Source organism: Dasypus novemcinctus, chromosome 13 (assembly GCF_030445035.2).
Source record: "Dasypus novemcinctus isolate mDasNov1 chromosome 13, mDasNov1.1.hap2, whole genome shotgun sequence".
NCBI lineage: Eukaryota > Metazoa > Chordata > Mammalia > Cingulata > Dasypodidae > Dasypus > Dasypus novemcinctus.
Window position 1 is genome coordinate 13,887,968 of NC_080685.1, and position 24,945 is coordinate 13,912,912.

A 24,945-nucleotide genomic window follows, 5' to 3' on the forward strand; every position below is an offset into this window, starting at 1 on the left:
GATCAGATTACAAGCATACTCCAATACTATTTTTGGAATTCATAACCATATCAAACTGCTACAAAAGGCAAAAGGCTTAGACTTTTCCAAAAAGAAAATACAAATGGCAAAAAAGTACATGAAAATATGTTCAATATCACTAGCTCTTAGGGAAATTCTAATCAAAACTATAATGAGATATCATTTCACACCTCATGCAACGGCTGTTATTAAAATAAAAGCAATAATAAAAATTTTTTTTAATGAAAACAAATAAAAGCAGAACACTACAGGAGCTGGAAAGGATATGGAGAAATGGGAACACTCCTTCACTGTTGGTGGGAATGTAAAATGGTGCAGTCTCTGTGGAAGACAGTTTGGCAGTTCATCAGGCAGCTACATATAGAACTCCTGGATGATTCGGCAATCCCTCTACTAGGACTTTATCCTAAAGAACTGAAAACTGGGATACCAACAGACATTTGCATAACAATGTTTATAGTTGCATTATTCACAATTTCCAAAAGATGGAAACAACCCAAGTGTTCATCAACCATTTAATAAATAAAATGTGGAATATTATGCTGCTATAAGAAATGAAATTGGGGCACATATGATAACATGGATGAACCTTGAGGACATTATACTTAGTGAAAGAAGCCACACACAGGGACAAATATTCAATAGTCTCACTAATATGAACTAAATACAAAATAGAAGCCTATTGAATTAAAATCTCGAGTACAGGTTACTAGGACTTAGGATGAGGGCTAAGAGGTACTGATTCATTTTTCTTTTTCTTTAAAGATTTATTTTATTTATTTCTCCCCCACCCCCACCTCCTATTTGTTTACTCTCTGTGTCCATTCACTGTGTGTTCTTCTGTGTCTGCTTATATTCTCATTAGGTAACTCCGGGAACCAATCCTGAGGCCTTCTGGAGTGGAAGAGAGGTGATTACTCTCCTGTGCCACCTCAGCTCCCTGTTCTGCTATGTCTTCTTATTTTCTCTCCTCTGTGTCTCTTGTTACTTCATCTTGCTGTGCCAGCTCTCCATGTCAGCCAGCATTCCTGCACAGGGCAGCTTTCCTGTGCTGGGTGGCATTCCCACACAGGGCGGCACTCCTGCACAGGGCAACATTCCCACATGGACCAGCAGTCTGCACAGGTCAGCTCGCCCTCACCAGGAGGCCCTGGGCATCAAACCCTGGACCTCCTATATGGTAGACGGGAGCCCAACTGCTTGAGCCACATCCATTACCCATGTACAATTTTTAATTAGTTTGACTGTATAAGTGTGGAAATGGATAAAGTTGATTATAACACACTATAGTGAGTATAACTAACACAGAAGATTTATAAATATGATTGTGGCTGAAAAGGGTAGCCTGGGGTGTAAATGTCAACTAAAAGAAAGCTAGAGAATAATCTAGGGACTGTATATCATAGTGAACCCAGTGGAGGATGAGGGTAGTGGTTAATAGTACAAATACAAGAATGTTCTTCTATGAACTAGAACAAATGTACATCACTATTCCAAGGTGGTAACATTATGGTGATATACAGGAAAAATACAAATAATGCAACTTACGGACTACAGTTAACGGCAATATTGGATTATTCTTGCATAAGTGTCGAAGAAGGTACTATATCAATGCTAAGGGTCAATAATGGGGGATATGGGATTTTTTCTATTGGAGTAAGGAAAATGTTCAAAAATTTACTTAGTAATGAAAAGGTTCTAAAATTGACTGAGGTGATGACAGCACAACTCTGAGGAAAGTGACAGTCTCTGACTAATATACAAATGTTCCACGACAATGCAAGGTGTTGGTGGAGGAGAGATGTATGGGAATTCTGCATGTTATGCATGATTGTTTTGTAAGGTCATGACCTCTCTAATAAAAAACATATATTAAAAAAAGACCAGGAAGAAAAATACAAAAATGTGAATAATGATTATCCATGAGGGATATATTAGTCAGCCAAAGGGGTGCTGATGCAAACTACCAGAAATCTGTCGGCTTTTATGAAGGGGATTTATTTGCGGTAGCAGCTTACAGTCACGAAGCCATAAAGAGTAAGTTAGCCACTCCCTAGGATCACTCCACATCCACCGCCACGCGACTCCAGTACCTCACAGACCTGAGGAACGTAGTTCTCCTCGAAGTGACTCCTCAGCCTGGGGTTGCCAGTGTGCAGCGAGGACGTGGCAAAGGCAGGACTGAGAAGCTGAGCTTCCCTCCCCCCCTCAGCACTGCTGAAGACTTAACAGGTGGTTCATAGGATGAGGTCCTGAATGCTGAGGAACTTCAGAAACTCCTTCACCTGCTTGAGTCAGCTGAGGATCGGAATTACTGGAAAAGCTTTGGTCACGCTGGGTAACAATGCAGCTTTTTCAGCTAACCAAGTCATTGTTCGTGAATTGGGTGGTTGGTATTCCAATTGTGGGAAACAGGATCAACAGTCCCAACCACAGGATTAAAGAGAAAACTTTAAATGCACTGAATAACCTGAGTGTTATTTGCTGAAAATCAAAGCAAGATAAAGATGTCCATGAGTCAAGGCCGGGAGGATGTCTCCTCTGACCTGCTGAACTCTGCCGTGCAGCTGGCGGGACTGAGACTGCTAACAAGCATGGCTGTTACCAGTGACTACCAACCCATGCTTAACAGTTACAACACAGACCTTTTCCGCGTGTTACTTAGAGGAAATGGAACCACCAAGGTTCAGGTCCTGAAACTACTTTTGAATTTGTCTGAAAATCCAGCCATGGCAGTAGGACTACTCAGTGCCCAAGCAGATTCTTCATTCCTTCCCCTTTATGACAGTCACTTAGCAAGGGAGATTCTTCTTTGAGCACTTACGCTATTTCAGAATATAAACACTGCCACAAAGCGGATGGCCATTTGGCTTTTCAGCCTACTTTCACTAAGGGTTCACTGTTTTTCCTATTCTATGGAGAAGAATGTGCCCAGAAAACGAGAGCTTTAGCTGATCACCCTGATGCAGATGCGAAGGAAAAAGTCGTAATAATGAAATGCTGATTGGCCATGTTTCCAAAGAGTAATGCAGTCTGGAAGTAATACGCATTATAAACTTTTTATTTTCCATCTCCCTTATAAAGGGATTCTTTCTGCTACTAAATTTAAACAGTAAACATCATAAAGTTTCATCATTAACATAGCTATAACTGCCATGGTCTTCAAGTTAGTTTTGGGCCATTTTATTCCTACCAAACGAATCTGAGAACTTCTAATGAAAACATTTTATTTTGCTGTCTGGTTTGAGCTATTGTAGTTATTTTCTCTACATAAAGTAACAGTGACCTTTTTACACATAAGCTGCCCTTCTGCCACTTGGAGTGACTGGCAGTTACCCATCTGAGGGGGACATTAGTTTGTGACCAATTCAGTGTTTAGAACTGCCATAGGAATGGCACCGTTCTTCCAGTAGTGATGAGATCCTAAGCCCTCAAGTCCCACTGCCAGCCCAGCCACACTGTTTTCACAGATCTATTCGAATCATCAGAATGGATTCTAATCACTTTTAGTCATGAAAAATGTAAACTTTTAGAAGTGTTTGCTATTTCTCACTCACTCCCAAAGACATTATGCCGAAAATGATGGGATCATCAAAATGCCCTTCCATAGCCAATTGGTTAAAGCAATTATCTGCTCTTTAAAAAGAATGAAACCAATCTGAATGTGCTAATGTGGAAAGATGTCCATGAAATAAGGTTATTTTTTAAAACACATGTCGTAGAAGAGTATATACAATGTAAGCGCATTTGTGGGTTTCCTTTTGTTTTTTGGTTTGCTTGGTGTTTTTTTTTGAGGTACTGGGAATTGAACCTCGACCTTGTACATGAGAAGCAGGCACTCAACCACTGAGCTACACCCACTCCTGTGTTTTGTTTTTAAATAAAAAATATTTATGCTTCTATATGCATAAAGAGTTCTAGAATGATATACAAATTCCTGGGAGTGGGACTGGGAAGTGGAAAGATGACTTTTCTAAGGATGCCTTCTTCTACTGTTTACATTTTTTACTATGAGCATAAGTTTTATAACTTTTTTTTAAATAAAATCATTCACAAGGAAAAAAGAAGGGTAAGTTACTCCCCTTACCAAAGTCTGTTGCCAAGTGTTGGAACAAGATAGTTGCCAACATCTGCCAGGGTTCAGCCTTCCTCTTCCTCCTAGGGCTCTGTGGGGAGTCCCAACCTCTTCTGATCTCAGCTGTAGGCTAGCAAAAGGCTAGTCTCTCTCCCTGGGCATGTTTTTTTCCTGGCTTTCTCAGTTGTTCAAGGCTCTGGTCTCTTCAGCTGCAAACTATCAAGTCATGGGACATGACTTCTGGGGATGAGCCTCCCTGGCACCAAGGGATTGTCACCAAGCATTAATCAACAATGCATTCGGAAAAAGACCTTGACCAAAAGGGGAAAGTATTAAATAAAACAGGGTTTTTATGGCTAAGAGATTTCAAGTGAGTCAGGAAGTCATTCCAGAGGGTTTGCTTATGCAGGTCTCAGGCAGCTTTCACTAACTGCCACAATAAACAAAGCCTCAAATAAAAGTGCTCCTGAGGGCTCTAGGGATGTCCAGGTGCCATAGGCAAGCCACACAGCCTCATGAAATCAAAACCCCCTCAGTGGGCCCTATTTGGAAATACAAGATAATCCATTTCCCCAATATAACAAAGTTATTCTCATTTATAATTCCCCTACTCATGATTCTTCTACTCCTTTTATTTGACCTATAATTTTCAACATACCTGTTAAATATATTTCTCAGAGACTTAAGACTGTTCCTATGCCAGTGGAGCCCTGAAACCCAGCAGAGTTGTGGGCAATATCTACTCTCCAATACTTCGGGCTTGCTCTGGACAACTAACAAAATGGTGATGATGGGCCAGTCCCATCTCAAAAACAAGCACTATCTACAACTGCAAACAAAACAATTCCTTCCATCTGCTCCATTATATCTAAGCCCCCTCTCATCCTGAAGCAGTCAGAACAGATATCATTCCCAATTCCTCAAGACTGAGGAATGAACAAAAATAAGGGGTAAGTGTAATAACGGATCAGAGCAGATTTACTGTTAATGTAGTTATTACCTTGTGTTAACAGAAGAACTTGTAGTGTTGATATAAAGATAATGGAACACAGGGCATTTCTAGGGCAGTGAAACTGCTCTGTATGATACTGCAATGACAGATACTTGACATAATACATTTGTCAAAGCCTATAAAACTGTACAGCACCAAGTAATGTAAACTATAGACTTTGGTTAGTAGCAATGCTTCAATATTGATTAGGTAATCAATTGTGACAAATGTACCACACTAATGTAAGGTGTTACTAGGGGAAACTATGTGTGGGTGTGGGGTTATATGGATACTCTCCATACTTTGCATACTTTTTCTATAAATATAAAACTTCTCTAAAATTTTTTTTAAAAGTTTAACTGTTTATTCCTTTTCCTTTTTTTACACAAGTCATGTATGACCATCAGAGGACATTGAGAAACTACTGAAATGAATAGTGGTGGCAAGAAATATCAGCCAGCACTCATCATCCAGAGATATCACTACTGGTAGTGTGGGGATAGCTCCTGACAGCCCTTTCTCCATCTTGGATTTTTAGACAATGGGGTTCAAACCTGCACCTCACCCTCCTCTTCTTTCCTTGCTCCACCCTCATCTGCATGGTGGCACATTAAGAAATGGGTTTGGCAGTCAGACAAGTCCACAAAGGCAGGCAAGTCTCTTGGCCCCTCTGGGCTGTGGGTTCCTCACCTGTACGAGGGAGATGATGACTCCTATCTCACCTCCAAGAGCTCTTATGAGAACTCAATGGACCGCCCTTCCCTTTCCTGCTTTCTCTCCTCTGCCCTCACCCAGCAATGCTTCAAGGTCTCACCTTAGCCTTTTCTTTCTTCATCAACTAGAAAAAGTCTTCACCTCCTCCCATCATCTTCCCCTCCCCTAGCCACTCACTTCACAACCCTTGTAAATGGGCTCTGCCCATCACCCTGCTGACCCCAAGTTCTCCCAGGCCACCACGACCTCCTCACAGAACTCGGGTAGCCTCTCTCAGCCAGACCCTTCCCAACCTTCGCCCAAGGGGCTCTCCCGGCCACCGTACTCATTTCCCTCAGTTCTAAGCTCATCCCTGGAGAGTCCCCGGGTTCCTCTTCTTTCTCTTCAACCCAGAAGTGAAGGTGTCCTTGGCCCTCTTCTCTATTTTCTCTTCCTCAGGAAATACAGTCATTCCTACAGCTTTGATTACAACTTTTGGATGACCAAGTTCAAAAACCTCTTGCACTGCCTCTGTCCTAGGCTGCAAAGGGTCCCCAACAACCCGCCCTAAGAAGCCCTATTGCCTCAAACCCACATATCCACAACTCATCCTTGATGTCCCTCCTCCAACACTTCTCTACGTTTTCCTACTCCTATGAAAGGCACCATACTTTCCTGCAGATTCCTAAACTGTAAAGGTCGTCTTCAATCCCCTCTCCACTGCCCATATAATCAGTTGTCAAATTCAGTAGAGCCTTTATTCCCATCTGCTGTTTGTGCCTCCTTCCCAACCCCACTCCACCACACTCCCTCACGCCAGGTTCCGACCTCTGTCCTCCCCACCAGCTGCCTCCTCCCACCCACTGCTCTCCCCACCCAAATTAATCTACAGAGCCCCTACATGCTAATGAAGCTAGTCTACCTGGTGTCCCCAAAGGTGTCCATGCTTCCCCACCTCCCTGTCTTGACTGCCTAAACTTGCCTCTCCCTTGATTTCTATCAAATCCTAGTCTCTGAGCCCACAGGACCACCTGACTAAAGTCCATTACTGTCCTAATGAAAGAGGCTGTGACGTGAGGTTTGAACCACCATGGAAAAATACTTATGATCTAATGCTAAGAACTCAGAATGCAAAACTAGAAATGTACTATTAGGTTGGTGCAAAAGTAATTGTGGTTTTGCATGGTTGAATTTGCCATTTCATAGTGGCATACATTCTTAAATAAATGTGATTATGTTATATATCATTTCTTGCTTTGTTTTTTTGCTAATGACTTAATCCTTGCTGTTTATTTTATATTTATTTTAGACTAGGGAAATGATGTTAGACAAAAAGCCAATTGGAGCTATTTTCTTATTTGAATTCAAAATGGGTCATAAATTTCTGATGTGGGAGGGGTGGGGTGGGTAGAGTGGGGGGTATATGGGGACCTCATATTGTTTTAATGTAACATTTATAAGAAAATAAAGAAGAAAAAAAAATATCTTCATATTAACAACAACAACAAAAAAAAACCAACAAAATGGGTCATAAAGCAGCGGAGACAACTCGCAACATCAACAATGCATTTGCCCAGGAAAAGCTAAAGAATGTACAGTGCAGTGGTGGATCAGGAAGTTTTGCAAAGGAGAAGAGAGCCTTGAAGATGAGAAGCATAGTGGCCAGCCATCAGAAGTTGACAATTGAGAGCAATCATCGAAGCTGATCCTTTCAAACTGTATGAGAAGCTGCCAAAAAACTCAACATCGACCATTCTATGGTCTTTGGTATTTGAAGCAAACTGGAAAGGTGAAAAAAGCTCAAAAGGTGGGTGCCTCATGAGCTGACCAAAAATCCAAAAAATCGTCGTTTTGAAGTGTCATCTTCTCTTACTCTACACAACAACAATGAACCATTTCTCAGATTGTGACGTGTGATGAAAAGTGGATTTTATACGACAACAGGCAACAACCAGCTCAGTGGTTGGACCAAGAAGAAGCTCCAAAGCACTTCTCAAAGCCAAATTTGCACCAAAAAAAAGGTCCTGGTTGCTGTTTGGTGGTCTGCTGCCAATCTGATCCATGACAGCTTTCTGAATTCCGGCGAAGCCATTACAGCTGAGAAGTATGCTCAGCAAATTGATGAGATGCACCGAAAACTGCAACACCTGCAGCCAGCATTGGTCAACAGAAAGGGCCCAATTCTTCTCCAAGATAAGACCCAACCACACTTTGCATAACCAACGCTCCAAAAGTTGAAGTGATTGGGCTACGAAGTTTTGCCTCGTCCACCATGTTCACCTGACCTCTCGCCAACTGACTACCACTTCTTCAAGCATCTCAACAACTTTTTGCTTCCACAACCAGGAGGATGCAGAAAAAGCTCTCCAAGAGTTCGTCAAATCCTGAAGCACGGATTTTTATGGTGCAGGAGTAAACAAACTTATTTCTCATTGGCAAAAATGTATTGATTGTAATGGTTCCTATTTTGATTAATAAAGATGTGTCTGAGCCTAGTTAAACTGACTTAAAATTCATGCTCCCAAACTGCAATTCCTTTTGCACTAACCTAAATATAAGCATCAGTTATGGTTTGGAAAATGTATCTAAAAACCTAGAATGGAATATATTCTTGTATTGCCTTAGGGCAGGGGGAATTATGCTGGCGGAGAGAAGTTCAATAGAGTTATTTTCTTTCTTTCCACATATTTACAATTCTTCCACATTTTCATATTTTACATTTTTTTCAAAGGAGCTTGTGTAACTTAAACAATGAAACAACAACAACAAAACCTTGAAACACTATACTTTCCCCATCTTGGCCTACAACTGTGGGAGAAAGGGCGGAATCTGGAGGCGTAGAGTTTTAAAGGGGGGCCCAGAAGAGGCCGTGTCACAAGGATGTGTTCCCAGGGGGTACAGTCGTCTGTACATTGCCTCAAAATTACTTCGTTTCAATGTAAAACCATAGGGTCGGGATCAACAGCCCAACCTGACATGAGACAGAGAAAAAAAAAAAAGGAAAGCACAGCCAGCCAGCCTCTGGGAAGACCACTGCTACTGGGGGGACCAGAGGGTCGACAAGGGCAGAGAAGCGTGAAGGGCAACCCGTCTTCAGCAGCGCAGACCCTTCTCCATCAGCACCCAGACAAGGAAGCACGCAGGGCCGGCGACAGTCACGGCTTTCTGACTTCCTCCTAAGGGAGGCGGTATCATTGGATGCTAGAGGACTGCTTACATCTCTCTTCCAATGTCTTACATCTCTGGAAGTAGAAAGCAACGCTTGGCTCACTATGTTTTTCACTTTATTAAAAAAAAAAAAATCAAAGATAAAGGGAAAACAGTAGAAAATGTGTAAAATCAAAATACTCTTGAGGGGAATGGATGTAGCAGTAGCATACTGCTTCCCATGTATGAGGTCCCTGGTTCGATCCCCAGTAACTCCTAAAAACAACAACAAAAGCAAACAAACGAGAAAACCAACTCGGGGGAGCAAGTGTAGCTCTGTGGTTGAGCACCTGCTTCCCGCATACAACATCCCAAGTCCACATCCCCAGCTCCAGTATCTAAAAAACAAACAAAAAAACTCCTATGCCAAGTGATCATATTTCCTAGGCCAAAGGGATTAAAAACATAGACTGAGAAAGACAGAAACCCAACTAAACCTGCACCAACCACAGCAAAATGCAAAGCGAGCTAATGCGTTATGGAAAAGAGAATTTTAGTGAAAAAACAAAGTGGTTTTCTTAGCTCACGAGAATATAAATGATCTTCCAAAACACAGAGATGCTGACCGAATAGCTTGGGGTGGGAAGTTTCAACCAGTTCTACGCTAATGGATTATGTTTCATTTCTAATGAGTTGTAGTTAACTTAGTGAAGCCGGTCTATTTAAAAAACAACCTATCAAAACGGCTCAAGGGATAAATCATTGCTTGAAATGCATCTGGCTTAAGAGAAATGGGGAGTTAAATAGAGGAGATTAAGGATGTGCCTAAACATGAAGAACTCTTAGGATTTCTTTATACTTGGCAACTAAATTATTTGCTCCAAGGTAACAGGCTTCTCCCACTGAACCTCACCCTCCTGCCTTCAGGAAATGCTCCACCTTCTTTGGCTCAAACATCTCACTTTCAACATCAGGACCCTACCGTGTTTATTAGCCCTATTTTTTTAATTTCAATTTTATTGTGGTTACATATATAACATAAAATTTGCCATTTTACCCATTTCTGAGCATACGATTCAGTGGAACTGGTCACAATCACAATACACCAATCTGTATTAGTTAGCCAAAGGAGTGCTGATGCAAAATACCAGGAATTGGTTGGTTTTTATACAGGGTATTTATTTGGGGTAGGCGCTTACAGATACCAGGTCATAAAGCATAAGTTACTTCCCTGACTAAAGTCTATTTTCACATGTTGGTGCAAGATGGCTGCCAAAGTCTGCGAGGGTTCAGGCTTCCTGGGTTCCTCCCTTCCAGGGTCTTGCTTCTGTCTGGGTTCAGGGTTCCCCACTTCCCAGGGCTTGCTTCTTCCTGGGCTCAGCATTCTCTCTTCCTGATGCATGCTTCTGTTTCCTCTGTGAGCTTACTTCCCAGGGCTCCAGCTTAAGACTTCAGCATCAAACTCCAACCTCAAAACTCCAGCATCAAAAACCCTCAACTCTGTCCTCTGCCATGCCTTTTATCTGTGAGTCCCCACCCCTTGGGGATTCCCTAATGACGTGGCCCAATCAAAGGCCTAATCATAAATTAATCCTGCCCAGGTACAGACCAGATTACAAACATAATCCAATATCTATTTTTAGAATCTATAACCATATCAAACTGCTACACCATCCATTAAAAATTTTTTTCTTGACCTTTAACACAAACTCTGTACCCATTAAGCAATAATTCCCCATTGCCCCTACCCCAGTTCCTGGTAACCTCTAATGTACTTTCAGTCTCTATGAATTTTCTTATTCTAGATTTTTCCTAGAAGTGGAATCATATAATAATCCTCCTTTTGTGTCTGGCTTATTTCACGTAGCACAATGTTTCCAAGGTTCATCCATGTTATAGCAGGAATAAGAACTTCATTTCTGGAAAGCGGGCTTAGCTCAATGGACAGAGCATCCACCTACCACAAGGGAGGTCCATGGTTCAAATCCAGAGCCTCCTTGACCTGTGTGGAGCTGGCCCACGCGCAGTGCTGATGCGCACAAGGAGTGCTGTGCCATGCAGGGGTGTCTCCAGTGTAAGGGAGCGCCACGCACAAGGAGTGCACCCCGTAAGGAGAGCCATCCAGCTTGAAAGAAAGTCCAGCCTCCCCAGGAGTGGCGCCACACACACAGAGAGCTGATCCAGCAAGACGACACAACAACAACAAAAAGAGAAACACAGATTCCCAGTGTCACTGACAAGAATACAAGCAGACACAGAAAAACACACGGTGAATGGACACAGAGAACAGACAGCTGGGGCGGGAGGAAGGAGAAGGGGAGAGAAATAAATAAATAAATCTTTAAAAAAAAAAGAACGTCATTTCTTTTGATGGCTGAGTAATAGTCCACTGTATGGACAGATCACATGTGGTTTATCTGTTCATCTGTTCTCCCATTCTCTTCCCTTCATCTCTGCAAATGCCATCCCGATGAAACAGTCCTGCACATCACAGCGTGTCCTAGAGTTGGATACGTACTGTCCCCACCTGTGCATTTTCTCACTGGCAACCCTGCCCCCCCTCAGTGGCTCAGGAGCTTTAAAAAACCTGTCTTTAACCATCTTCCTTTCTGACCAGGGTCTCCACATTTCACCTCCAGAAGACACCTAATTATCCCAGCCTCATCCAACGAGTTCTCGGCTCCATAATCAATCAGAATCATCCTCCCTGACCCAATCTTTACTTCTTTGCTCACTGGGTCCCCAGTCCCCACAGCTGATCTTTGTTTCTGTTGAGGGAAGGAAGGGCAAAGATTATGGAAGCAGAGGAAAGACTGGCTGTTTTACCATCAGAGAGGAGAGGGAATCCTCTCCTTGGACGTACTACTTTAAGTTGCCCTCCTCAGACCAACAGCAGCAGTGGTGGACTCTGAGGTGCCAGGTAAATAGCATGGAGGAAACAGGACCTGAACCTCTCAAAAGGTAACGAGATCAGGTAAAAGGAAAAATAAAACACCATGGGCTTGTGAGGCTAATGACTTACAGCCTGGTCCAGCACTGTCACAAGGCTTTCTGAACTTCAGTTTCCTCGATTATAAAAAAAAAAGATAAAAATACACGCTTGCAGAATTTTAAATAAAAATTCTTTATACATTTACGAGTATACATATAATTTAAGATGCGCATTTTTCCCCTACTTGTAAAGTCATAAAAATCATTTTTCCTTTGATCCAAGAAGATTCTGGAAAAAGTTGCCTTTCCAGAAATGTTTGCCTGTGGCAGCAGAGACACACCAAATACCGACTCACATTACGCCCCCTCTACCCCTCCTCGAGGCCTTTTCTCTCTTTCTCCCAAACCTGGCTGTTGCGTAAGGCAGCGGCTCTTCATCTGCGGGGCGGCACAGACCTCTTTGAAAATTCGGGTAACGTTACAGACGCCCTGCCCAGGAAAACCAGGTGCACCCACGTCTCTGCATGCACGCAGCACGCACCCGAAGGGGTCCCCTCCAGTGAGAGCCTCTCCTGCACGCTCCAGCACAAGCCTCGTTCCACCACGGAATTTCCAGGCCTCCCACAGGCCACAGTGGCCGTGGGCAGAGGCCACCCACGCGGTCGGACGCTCCCTGCAGACCGCCCCGCCCGACCCCGCAAGTCTTGGTGTTCTTTAGGACGCCTTTTCAAACACAGTATATACTTCTCAAGGGCGCAGGCATTCTGGCCCCTGGTGCCTGAGCACTAACTGCTCAAAACTAAATTTGCAGGACGGATACCCAATAAACAGCTGAGCAGCAGGTTCTGGTAACTCTCCGCGGCACAATTTGTGACTGTCCAGCAGACAATGGAGTCCCACAAAACAAAAAGCCTAAGGCCACTGGGCAGCCAGAGGCAAGCCGGGTAGGGGCAGGGCTGCGGGGACAGCAAGGCTCTGTCCTGCCACTCCGGCAGGGGTGGGGAGGTCCCGGGGTCCTGGCCTTCTCAGGGACCCCTTTCTCCTGCCCGCGGGGGCCCTTTATTTCACAGGTAAATTGTAGTTTGTTCTCATCGACTTCCTCCCTGGTTACGACAGGCACGGGGCTCTTGCTTCTCAACAAGGTACTGGCCAAATATGCCGCAGGACCTACAAAGTAATACTGGAACGGGCTGACCCCTGAGGCTTTGGCCCTCCTACTTGAGGTCAAACACTCATCGAGCAGGGCTGCTTCCAGCAGCCAGAGCACCTGGGGAGTAAGTGTGCCAGCTTCCACCCGCCACCGCAGAGAGAAGTGCCCCGGGGGTACTTACCGGTATTTGAGTAGTTCTGGAGAATATTTTGACTTTGCTTTGAAAATCACCTGCAACGACAGAGAAATACAAGAGGCTGAGTACTCGATATGTAGCGACACTAACAAATAACCGTCACCACTTGGAATTTCCCCTTCCCCTGACACTCGGGCACTGGGCTCGCTTTCCGGACTTGAGACGGCCACGTTTAGGAGAAAGCTGGTTAAGCTAAATATTTTTTGCCGCTCTACATACGAATTCAAAAGTAAAGGTATCACTGCTCTACGACTGCCAAGTACTTCTCTTATTTTAAGATTCAGATTTGAGCTGGTACTTGACATAAACCGTCCACCCTCCCCCTTGCTTAAAATTTTCCCTGGCAAAAAAAAAATCGTGTTTTTGTAATGTAAGCGTCCATCTACCCAGGCTCCAACTTTGCAAACACACTTGAAGCAAGAAACTCTTTAGACAATAGAAACATCAGCCATGACTGGTATCTCTAGCAGAAATGGTGCATTTTGGATTTCCCCAGAATCTTTAGAAGCCCACCCGATCGTGACAGGGCCTCTGCACCGAGGCAGTGGACGGCGTAGTGGAGCCCTCGAGCCAGGAGGAGAGGCAGCAAGTCGGGGTCGACTCAATCCCTAACTCCAGACTGGCCGCCACCGCCCCGGCCGCCACCGCCCCAGCGTGGGCGCAGAGCTTCCGAGGCCGAGCTCGCACTCGGCGTGAGAGCGGGGTGCTGGATCCCTGGGGCCTCCGTGGGCTGTCGGGGTGGGGTGAGAAGAACCCCGGCACGGGTGGTCCCGTGTTCCTAGCCCTGCATCCCTGGTGTTTACAGGGGTGGGGCGGCACGGGGAGGAGTTAAGAAGGATTACGGAAGAGTGGCGGAGGGAGGGTATTTTTCAGAGATGATCTGGTGAGTCTCAGAAGACCTGCAGGCTTCTACTTCCAAGCAAACTGCTCCCCACGACTGCCTAAGCCATGCCCCTCCCCTGCCGCCCCGGCTGACCCTACTGCCTGGGAGGCCCTTCTGCGCAGTCTCCACCTGGAAACCCACCATCCTCCAGCAGGCTCCTGTCCCACCCCTTCCTCACCTAAGGCCCAAGTCCTAGAAACATGCAATATGAGACACCATTACCCCTGGGGAACCTTTTTTTTTTTTTTTAAGATTTTTCATTTCTTTCTCTCCCCTTCCAGTTGTCTGCTCTCTGCGTCCATTCGCTGTGTGTTCTTCTGTGTCTGCTTGTATTGTCAGTGGCACCAGGAATCTGTGTCTCTCTTTGTTGCGTCAGCTTGCTGCATCAGCTCTCCGTGTGTGCAGCACCACTCCTGAGCAGGCTGTGCTTTTTATCGCACAGGGCAGCTCTCCTTAGTGGGCACACTCCTTGCGCGTGGGGCTCCCCTATGCGGGGTACACCCCTGCGTGGCAGGGCACTCATTGCGCACGTCAGCACTGCGCATGGGCCAGCTCACCACATGGGTCAGGAGGCCCTGGGTTTGAACCCTGGACCTCCCAGGTAGTAGGTGGATACTCTAACCCTTCAGCCAAATCCTCTTCCTTTTAAGGGGGGATCCTTTTAAAAGGCATTCTTTGGATGGCTTCTCAGACACGAGTGCATGAGAATCCCTGGGGAACTTGTTTAAAATGCAAATCCTCAGCCCCACCTGCAGAGATCAGTTCAGTGGTCTAGGATGGTCCAAGTATCAGTATTTTAATCACTTCTCCATGTGATGCTGATACCCTAGCTCAAGGACCACCTCGAGAAATACCCATCTAAAGAGAATGAACTTCTTGAACTAATACTCTTGAACAGCTTTGCAGTCATCCAGTTAAAACACTAAAACCAGTGATCGCAATGCTCAGCCAGTACCAAGAGTGAGCACAGGGTGCTAAGACCAGAGGCTGCGGGCGATGGGGGCCCCAGGCCAGCCCCTGACATGGTGCACCCTCACGCTCCATTTCCACCTTCCAATAACGTGCTGCCAGTCAACAGCTCTAACTGCACACCTGGAGAAAGCTACAGGTATTTTTACAGGTGTCAAAGTAAGCCATCCCCCACCATGCCCTTTTCTAACCTCTCTCAGAGTTTACAAATGAGCCTTTCAACCTTGAGAAAGACAAGAGTTTTGTCTCTCTCCTAAATCCTTTTGGGAAGTAGGTAGCTGAGAGGGGCTTACATCATCAAATTTAAATGTCTGGTAACAGCACAATAAATGGCATGAGAACAGTGTCTCCAGATTTGAAATCTTTTTTAATATGAGCATGTAGAGCTATATTTATATTTATATTTAACATATAAGTATAGTTACATTTAATATATAAGTACATTTATATTTAGCAAATAATATATATATTTAGAGCACTGTCTTCACATAATTTTTTTATGTTGTATTTTTATTCACTTTACAATATTTTCTAATTTCTCATGTCATTTATTCTTTAACTCATTGGTTGCTTAAGAGTTCGTTGTTTAAATTTCATATATTTCTGGCCTTTTCATTTCTCCCTCTTTTATTGAATTCCAGCTTCATTCCATTGTGGTAAGAGAAACACATTGTATGATTTCAACAGTTTTGGATTTATTGAGACTTATTTTGTGACCTAAGATATGGTCTATCCTTGAGAATGATTCATGTGCACCTGAGAAGACTGAATATTCTGTGGTTGTTGGGTGAAATGTTCTATATATGTGCTTTTAGTACAGTTCGCTGGAGTATTGTTCAAGGATTGTATTTACTTGTTGATCTTTTGTCTAGATATTCTACCAACTATTGAAAGTGGTATATTAAAGTCTCCTACTATTAACCTAGATCCATCACTTTCTCACTTCAAATACGTCAGGATTTGCTTGTATATTTGGGGTCTCTGCTGTTAGGTGCATATATATTTCTAACTGTTACATCTTCTTACACCTTCTTGTTGAATTGACTCCTTTGTCAGGATAGAATGATCATCTCTGCCCCTCATAACAGATATTTACTCAAAGACTATTTTATCTGATGTTAGTATAGCTACCCCACCTCTCTTTTGGTTACTACTTGTATAAATTCTGTTTTTCTATCCTGTCACTTTCAACCTACTTATGTCTTTGAATATAAAATCAGACAGCCTACAATTGGGTCATGTGTTTTTATCCATTTTTCCAGTCTCTGTCTTTTGACTGGAGAGTTTAATCCATTTACATTTAAAGCCCATTTACATTAAAGTGATAATGCAAGACTTTCTTTTTTTTTTTTGCCATTTTTTCTTTAGTCTGTAAGTCTTACACCATTTTAGCCCTGCAATTCTTCCATTAATGTCTACTTTCATATTTATTTCATTTTTTTGTATTATACCATATTGAATCCCTTCTCATTTCTATCTGGATATATTTTTCATGTGTTTTCCTTGTGGTTATCATAAGGTTAAAATTTAATATCCTAAATATATCACAATCAAATTTGATTTGATGCCAACTTGACTTCAATAGAGTATTCATATACTGTTCCTATACCCCTCTGTCCCTCCACCAATTATATCTTTATACACTGTATGTTTGAAAACATAGTTATATCATTAATTTCTATGCATTTGCATTTAGCACCTATGGGAAGTAAGAAGTGGAGTTACATACCGAACAATACAATGTAATAATACTGGCATTTATAATTACTCAAATGGTTACCTTTACCACAGGTCTTTGTTTCTTCTGCTGCTTTGAACCACGATCTAATGTCCTTTCCTTTTCAGTCCGAAGAGCTTCCCTTAGCACTGCTTGTAGGGCAGGTCTAGTATGACCTCAGATTTTGTTTATTTGGAAACGTCTTGATCTCTCCCTCATTTTTGAAAGAAAGTTTCACTGGATATAAAATTCTTGGTTGGCAACTGTTTTCTTTCAGTACTTAAATATTTCAACCAGTTCACTTCTTATCTCCATAGTTTCTCATAAGAAAGCCATACTTAATATAATTGGGACTCTCTTGTATGTAACATGTTGCTCTTCTCTTGCAGCTTTCAGAACTCTCCCCTTGTCCTTCACATTTCACAATGTGATCAGTATGTGAAGGGACATATTTTTCTCCAAATATATCCTGTTTGCTGTTCTCTGGGATTCTTGGATGTGCATATTCACGTCTTTTGCTAAGTTTGGGGAGTTTTCTGTCATTATTTCTTCGAATATTTCTTCTGCCCCTTTCTTCTCTTCTCCTTCTGGGACTCCTATAATGCATAAATTAGTACACTTGATGTCTCAGAGGTCTCAGGCTATTTTATATATCTATACATTATATATATATACATACACAATATAAAGATATTTTGCTTCTCCAACCTGACTCATTTCAATTGTCATCTTCCAGTTTACTGAGTCTTTCTTCCGCCAGCTCCAATTTGCTGTTGAACTCCTCCCAGGAATTTTTCATTTCAGTTATTGTGGTCTTCAACTCCAGTAGTTCCATTTGGTTCCTTTTTAAAATTTCTATCTCTTACTTGAGAGTCTCATATTGCCTATTCATTATTTTCCTTATATCCTTTAGTTCCTACTCTGTATTTTCCCTCATCTCTTTGAGAATATTGAGGGTAGGTTTTTAAACTCTTTGTCCAGTATGACCACAATCTGGCCTTCTTCACTGATGTTTTCTGGAATTTAATCCTCTTTCTTTGGATGGGCCATTGTTTCCTATTTCTTTGTATCATCTTTTGTTGCACACTGTACACTTTAATATTTTTAAATGTTAACTCTGGGACTTACTCCCTGAAATGTCTATTTCTTGAGATTGTAACCAGCTGGTGATACGAGAGATTTTCTTGAGTGTCGGGATCTTCCAACACTAAGTAAAGCTAAGCAAAAAACATCACTCATTGGCTTTGCAAATTGGCTTTGCGTTAGCTGGTGCTCCACATCAGAGTTCAGCCCTCCCATCAGGAAGGCTAGCCCAAGGCAAAGGCAAAGGGCAGGGTCCCTGTCTTTTACGGGCCTTCCTTGTTCTGGGCTTGGGCTTGCAGTGGCCTTAGGAGTTCCCATTTACAGGAGTTTGAATGACTCCTCTTCTTCCCAGGGAACAAACCTCCCTCTCTGGGGTATTCCAGATGCATGTCTTAAAGCAGGTAAGCCTTTGCCCTAAGCTGTCTGCCTCAAATGCTTCTTCTTACACATGAGGTAGAAGCTGCTTTTGCCTGGAAGGTAAATTCTGGGAGGTGGGTCACACTGGATAGGAGTTTCCCAAGTCAGTCTTTCCTAGCTGGAGCAAGGCCAGGGACCCACAAAGTAAGCACCACTGGCCACCTCCAAATTTTCCCGGGGAGGGAATAAGGGAGAGGCCTGTCTTCCCTAAGCTATGTTTTTGACATGCCCAGCAAATGCAGCCTTTCAGCTGTCATCCAAGGCCATGAGGGAACGCAGCATCTTTAAGTGTCATCTGCCACCTTTGTCCAGGGCAGACTGGAACAATGGCTCCCTTCAAAGCTAGACCCCAGCAATCTGAAGTCACTAATTAAAACTGGTGATCGGTCATTAGCTTGTGCCCATGCTGGATCTTGGGGAAATATATTTTTTTGTCCCTTTCTGGCACCAGCAAGCTAAGTCACTGGCCAGACCCCACTGGTGCCTGCCATGAGAGTGGACGCTGGTAACTGCTTTGCTGGGAGAGCAGTTTATTGTCTTTACCACAATTTACCAGCCTCTTCCTTCCACTCTTCCCTGGATGCTGTACAATGTTCTTGTGGACTCTGCAGTTTCAAAATAGTTGATTCAGACAGTTTCTGCCTGTCTAATAGTTGTTCTGCTGGAGAGCCTGATTCTTGGAGCACCCTCCGTTGCCATCTTCCCACCACTATAAAATTTTTTAAATAATCTTTCTCTTCCTCCTTCCTCAGGAGCCAGGGTCTCCCCAAAGTATTCTCCTCCTCTCTTTCAGTTCCTGCTGAGGTCAGTGGGAAGCAAAGGCAGACTGTAGGAGATGGATAGCCCGATAAGAAATCCCAGCACCATAGGTCAGAGAGCAGAGGCCAGCCAGGGAGCAGAGGCCAGCCCGGGAGGTTCCACCGAAGCTCTGGGGACTCATGAATCTTTACTGAGGTCTCTTGGAACCCAAGACAGGAGTGAGGGTGAGGTAGGTGGGAGAGTTTGATTTATATTTCTTGAAAACTTGGTCCAGACATTTATGCACTTTAATTAATGGGGGCGAAATTGTATGAAAATAAAAAAATATATTTTTTTTGTATGGCAGTTTAAAACATCAGGAATTAAATACAACTCTAAAGATTAACATTAAGGATAGGGACGAGTTTCTAAACACAGCTCAAATAAGCCCAGTTAAATTCAAGACATATAACTGCCAAATTCATAAAGAGTGGCTAGAGCTTTTAGAAAAATCATGGCAAATGCTTTTATGTTAATGTTGTCTGCACCTTCGGTTTTTCCACAAAGAGGATCAAAATGATTTATTTAATATCAGAATGTGCCTTTGTTGTGGATATTTGTCCACAACAAAACATCAATAGCTAATAAACGAACTCAGCAAAGTGGTGGGGTATGAGGACAACACTGAAAAATCAGTACTGTTTCTCTACTCTAGTAATGAACAATCAGCAAAAGTAATCAAGAAAAAATTCGGTTTACAAAAGCAACTAAAAGAGTCAAATATCTATGAATAAATTTGATGCAGGAGGTAAGTAACTTATACGCAGAAAGCAAACCATTACTAAAAGAAATCAAAGAGGACCTAAATAAATAGAAAGACATGTTGTATTCATGGATTAGAATACTAAATATCGTCAAGATGTCAATTCTACCCAAAGCAGTAGATTTAACTCAAATCCAGTTAAAATTCCAACAACCTCCTTTGCAGAAATGGAAAAGGTGATCATCAAATTTACATGAAAAGGTAAGGGGCCCTGAATAACCAAAGTCATCTTGAAAAAGAAGAATGAAATTGCGGACTCACTCTTCTCAGTCATAAAACTTACTACAAAGCCACAGCATCAAAACAGTATGGTACTGGCTCAAGGGCAAACATACAAATGAAATTAAACTGAGAGTTCAGAAATCAACCCTCACATTTATGGCCAACTGAGTTTTGACAAGGGGGCAAAGACCACTTAATTGGGAAAGAATTATCTCTTCAACAAATGGTACTGGGAAAACTGGATGTCCATTTGCAGAAGAATGAAGGTGGACTCCAGCCTCACACCATAGACAAAAATCAATTCAAAATCGATCAAAGACCTAAAAATAAGAGCCTGAACAATCAAATCCTAGAATAAAACAGAGGGGAGTATCTTCAGGACCTTGTGTTAGGCAATCATTTCTTTGACTTTATACCTAAAGCACAAGCAACAAAAGAAAAAATAGATAAATGGGGCCTCCTTAAAATTAAAAACTTGTGCTTCAAAGGACTTTGCTGAGAAAGCAAAATGACAACTTATACAATAAGAGAAAATATTAGGAAACCATATATCCAATAAGGGTTTACTATCTCAAATATATGAAGAAACCCTTCAACTCACCAACAAAAACAAACAAACCCAATGGAAAAAAATGGGCAAAAGATTTGAATAAACATTTCAAATTAGATATACAAATGGCCAGAAAGCATATGAAAAGGTACTGAACATCATTAGTCATTAGGGAAATGCAAATCAAAACCATAATGAGATACCTTTCACACCCACTAGAATGGCTACTATTAAAAAACAGAAAATTACAAGTGTTGGAGAAGATGTGGAGAAACTGAAACACTCATTCATTGATGGTGGCAATGTAAGATGGTACAGTCTCTGTGGAAGACAGTTGGCAGTTCCTCTGAAAGCTAAATATAGAATTACCACATGACCCAGAAATCCCACCTCTAGGTAAATACCCACAAGAATTGAAAGCAGGGGCTTGAACACTATGCACACTGATATTCATAGAGGCATTATTCACAGTTGCCAAAATATGGACCCAATGCAAGCTGACTAAACAAAATGTGGGATATATACACAATGGAATAGTACTCATCCCTGAAAAGGAATGAAGTCCTGATACATGCAAGAACTTGGATGAACCTTGAAGACATCATATTGAGTGAAATAAGTCAGACATAAAAGAACATTATATGATTTCATTGATATGAAATAATTAGAATAAACAAATTTATAGAGCCAGAATCTAGAGTAGGGCATAGGGAGTTAAGGCTTAAAATGAAGAGTGTCTATTTGGGAGGATGGAAAAATTTAGTTAATGGATGGTGGTAATGGTAGCAACAACATGGTGAATATAATAGAATTGAATTATATATTTGAATGTGGTTAAAGGGAAAATGTTAGGTTGTACTCACGGTAGTAGAATTTAAAAAATTTTAAAAATCGGGACCTGCACTACACAGCCAGTGAACCCTAGTTGCCTTTAGCAATTGTTAACAAATGACCCACACCAATTCTAGGTGTTAATAATAGGGTGGTATATGGGAACTCTATTTTATGCATGACTTTTCTGTAAACCCACCACTTCTTTAATAAAAAAAAATTTTTTTTTATAGTGCTATTGGCAGCAGTGGGCACTCTGCTCAGTGCAAACTACAGCCACAAAAATCATGAAAAGAGAAGAATGGAACTTGTAAGTGGCTAAAGAGTAAATGAGGCCAGATAAAAAGGCAGATTGTCCCTGACATTCAGGTTGGTGGGTTTAAGTCCATTCAGCTGACAATGAACCCTGAGTTTGCACCAGACACTGAGCTGGACTCAAGAATTATGAGAAGTAATTCTTGGTCCCTGATGAGAAAAAACTCACAACCAAAGACAGATACGCCAATAAATAAGTCCCAGCCAGTGTGAGGAGGGTGGAGGCATGAGGCGGTGCTTAGTGTGCTTACTGTGAAGTCCTGCCTGGGGTAGGCAGTGGGGGAGCAGAAGGACAGGCTGGGAACATAAATCCAAGGGGATATGCATTTCCCTGGATAAGAGAGCCAGGGAAGGTTTGTGAACAGAGTTAACACAACTGGAAATTTGAACTGTGCTTCAAAAAGGGGAGGAGGGGCCAGGGACCAGAAGCAAAGGACTAGAGGACAACGTGTTGGTACAGGAGGTGAAAATGAAGGAAAATCTTTTAAGGCTCTGGATGTAAAAAAAAAACTAGAGTATGTGGGCACTGACTAGCTGTTGTGAGCAAAGAGGAGAGACGGACTATGCAGAGCAGCAGTTTTCGATCTTTAACGGAATCTTCCTTATGGACGTTTACTTAAATCCCCCACCAAATAAAAGAGGTAATATAAATAAATGGAAAATAGAAGCAGGGACAGAGAAGAGCTACCTGTTTATCTGTGCCTCCCCCCCCCCCCCCGACCCTGCTTCTCTACTCCTTTGTGGGATAGTCCTTGGAGCACAGGTAGAAATCGGGGCTTGATAGTTTGAAGGTTCGCCGTGGAATTTAGTGCGCCAGGAGGGAGTTTGAGAGAAAGATGCTCTTTCAGTTGTGCGGCATTTAACAGGCTAATCAGTCACCCATGTGAGTGAGGAGAAAGAAGAGAGGCAGGCTAAGTCAAGCCATTAGTGGTATTAAAGAAGGGAGGAAAGACCCACAGCTGCATCATATTTAATATTTAATGGTGAAATACTGACAGCTAAGGAACAAGACAAGGATATCTGTGCTTGCCACTTCTATTAATGCTGTACTGCAGGTTCTATCCAGGGCAAATCAGCAAGAAAAAGAAATAAAAGGAATCCAGACTGGAAAGAAAGAAGCAAAACTATCTATCTGCAAATGGCATGATCTTGTAACTAGAACACTCTAGGGAAGCAGATATGGCTCAACGGCTAGGGTGTCCACCTACCATATAGGAGGTCCAGAGTTTGAACCCAGGGCCTCCTGACCCATGTGGTAAGCTGGCCCATGCACAGTGCTGATGCGCGCAAGGAGTGCCATGCCACGCAGGGGTGTCCCCTGCGTTAAGCGAGCCCCCACATGCAAGAAGTGTACCCTGCAAGGAGAGCTGTCCCGTGCAAAAAAAAGCGCAGCCTGCCCAGGAGTAGCACCACACACATGAAGAGCTGATGCAGCAAGATGATGAAACAAAAAGAGACACAGATTCCTGGCGCCACTGATAAGAATGCAAGTGGACACAGAAGAACACACAGTGAATGGACACAGAGAGCAGACAACTGGGGGGGGGGGAGAAATAAATAAAAAATAAATCTTTAAAAAATAAATAAGTAGAATATTCTAAGAAATCTGCTAAATAACTATAAACAAATAAAGTCAGCAAAGTTGCCGGATGCAAGATGAATACACAAAAATCAATGCTATTTCTGTATAGAGGCAACAAAAAAATCTGAAAATGAAATTAAGAAAATTATGAAAATTTCATTTACAATAGCATCAAAAAGAATAAAATACTCAGGAATACATTTAACCAAAGAAGTGCATAACTCTTTTTTATTCTAAAAACAAAAAACAAAAACATTGTTGAAAGAAATTAAAGACCTGACTAAATGGAAAGACATCCAGACATCCCATGTTCATGGCCTGGAACACTTACTATTGCTAAGATGGCAATATACCCCAAATTGATCTATAGATTCTAATGTAGTCCCTATCAAAATCCCAGCTGGCTGTTTTGCAGAAATTGATAATCAGATTCATATGGGAATCCAAGCAACCCAGAATAGCCAAAACAATCAAGAAAAAGAACAAAGTTGGACTAACACTTCATGGTTTCAAAACTTACTACAAAATTACAATAATCAAGACACTATACCACTAGCATAAGGACAGATATAGTTCGATGGAGTAGAATTGAGAGTCCAGAAAGAAATCCATACATTTATAGTCAACTGATTTTCAACAAGGGTAGAAAGACCATTTAATGGTGAAAGAATAGCCTTTTCAACAAATGGTGTTGGGACTATTGTATTAATATATCTACATGCAAAAGAATGAAGTTACACTGCTATTTCACATCATTAAAGAAAATTCAAAACGGATCGAAGACCTAATATAAAAGCTATAACTATAAAAAAAATTTCAGAAAAAAAACCAGGCTTCAATCTTCATGACCTTGTTTAGGCAATGGTTTCTTAGATATGATACCAGAAGCACAAGCAACAAAAGGAAAAATAAATATACCAGACTGTATCAAACTTAAAAATTTTGCGCTTCAAAGGACACCATCAAAAAATTCAAAATTCAACCCACAAAATGGGAAGAAACTTGCAAGGCATGTATCTGATAAGGATCTAGTATACAGAAAATATAAAGAACTCCTACAACTCGACAATAAAAAGACAACCAACTCACGAAAAAACTGGGCAAAGGATCTGAAAAAAATATAAATAGCCAATAAATACATGAAAAGATATGTAACATCATTAGCCATCAGGGAAATGCAAATAGAAATGCATAGTGAGGTACCACTCTACACCCACTAGAATGGCTACAATAAAAAAAGACAGATCTTAACAAGTGTTGACAAGGATATGGAGAAATTAGTACCCTCATACAGTGCTGGTGGGAATGTAAAACATGTGGTCAAAAGGTTAAACATATTACCTTATGAGCTGGCAAATCCACTCCTAGGTATAGGAGAGAAAAGAGCACATGTCCACACAAACTCTGTACACAAATGTTTAGAGTAGCAATTTTCTTAATAAGCAAGAAGTAGAAACAACCCAAATGTTCATCAACTGATGAATGGATGAAATGAGGTATGTCCACACAATGGAATATTATTCAGGCATAAAAAGGAATGAGGGGAGAGGATGTAGCTCAAGCGGTTGAGCGCCTGCTTCCCATGTACAAAGTCCTGAGTTCAACCCCTGG

General features: G+C 42.1%; 1 protein-coding gene and 1 pseudogene across 1 annotated transcript in view; one reads left to right on the forward strand and one right to left on the reverse strand.

Moving 5' to 3' along the window:
* Positions 1-24,945, reverse strand: part of GPR137B (G protein-coupled receptor 137B) — a 77,035-nt gene that overhangs the window by 34,888 nt on the left and 17,202 nt on the right. The window contains exon 2 of the mRNA XM_058309500.2: positions 13,190-13,239. Within this exon, the coding sequence (XP_058165483.1) occupies positions 13,190-13,239 (50 nt within the window). The remainder of the gene's footprint in view (positions 1-13,189; positions 13,240-24,945) is intronic.
* LOC139436325 (armadillo repeat-containing protein 10 pseudogene) lies at positions 1,126-6,756 on the forward strand (annotated as a pseudogene).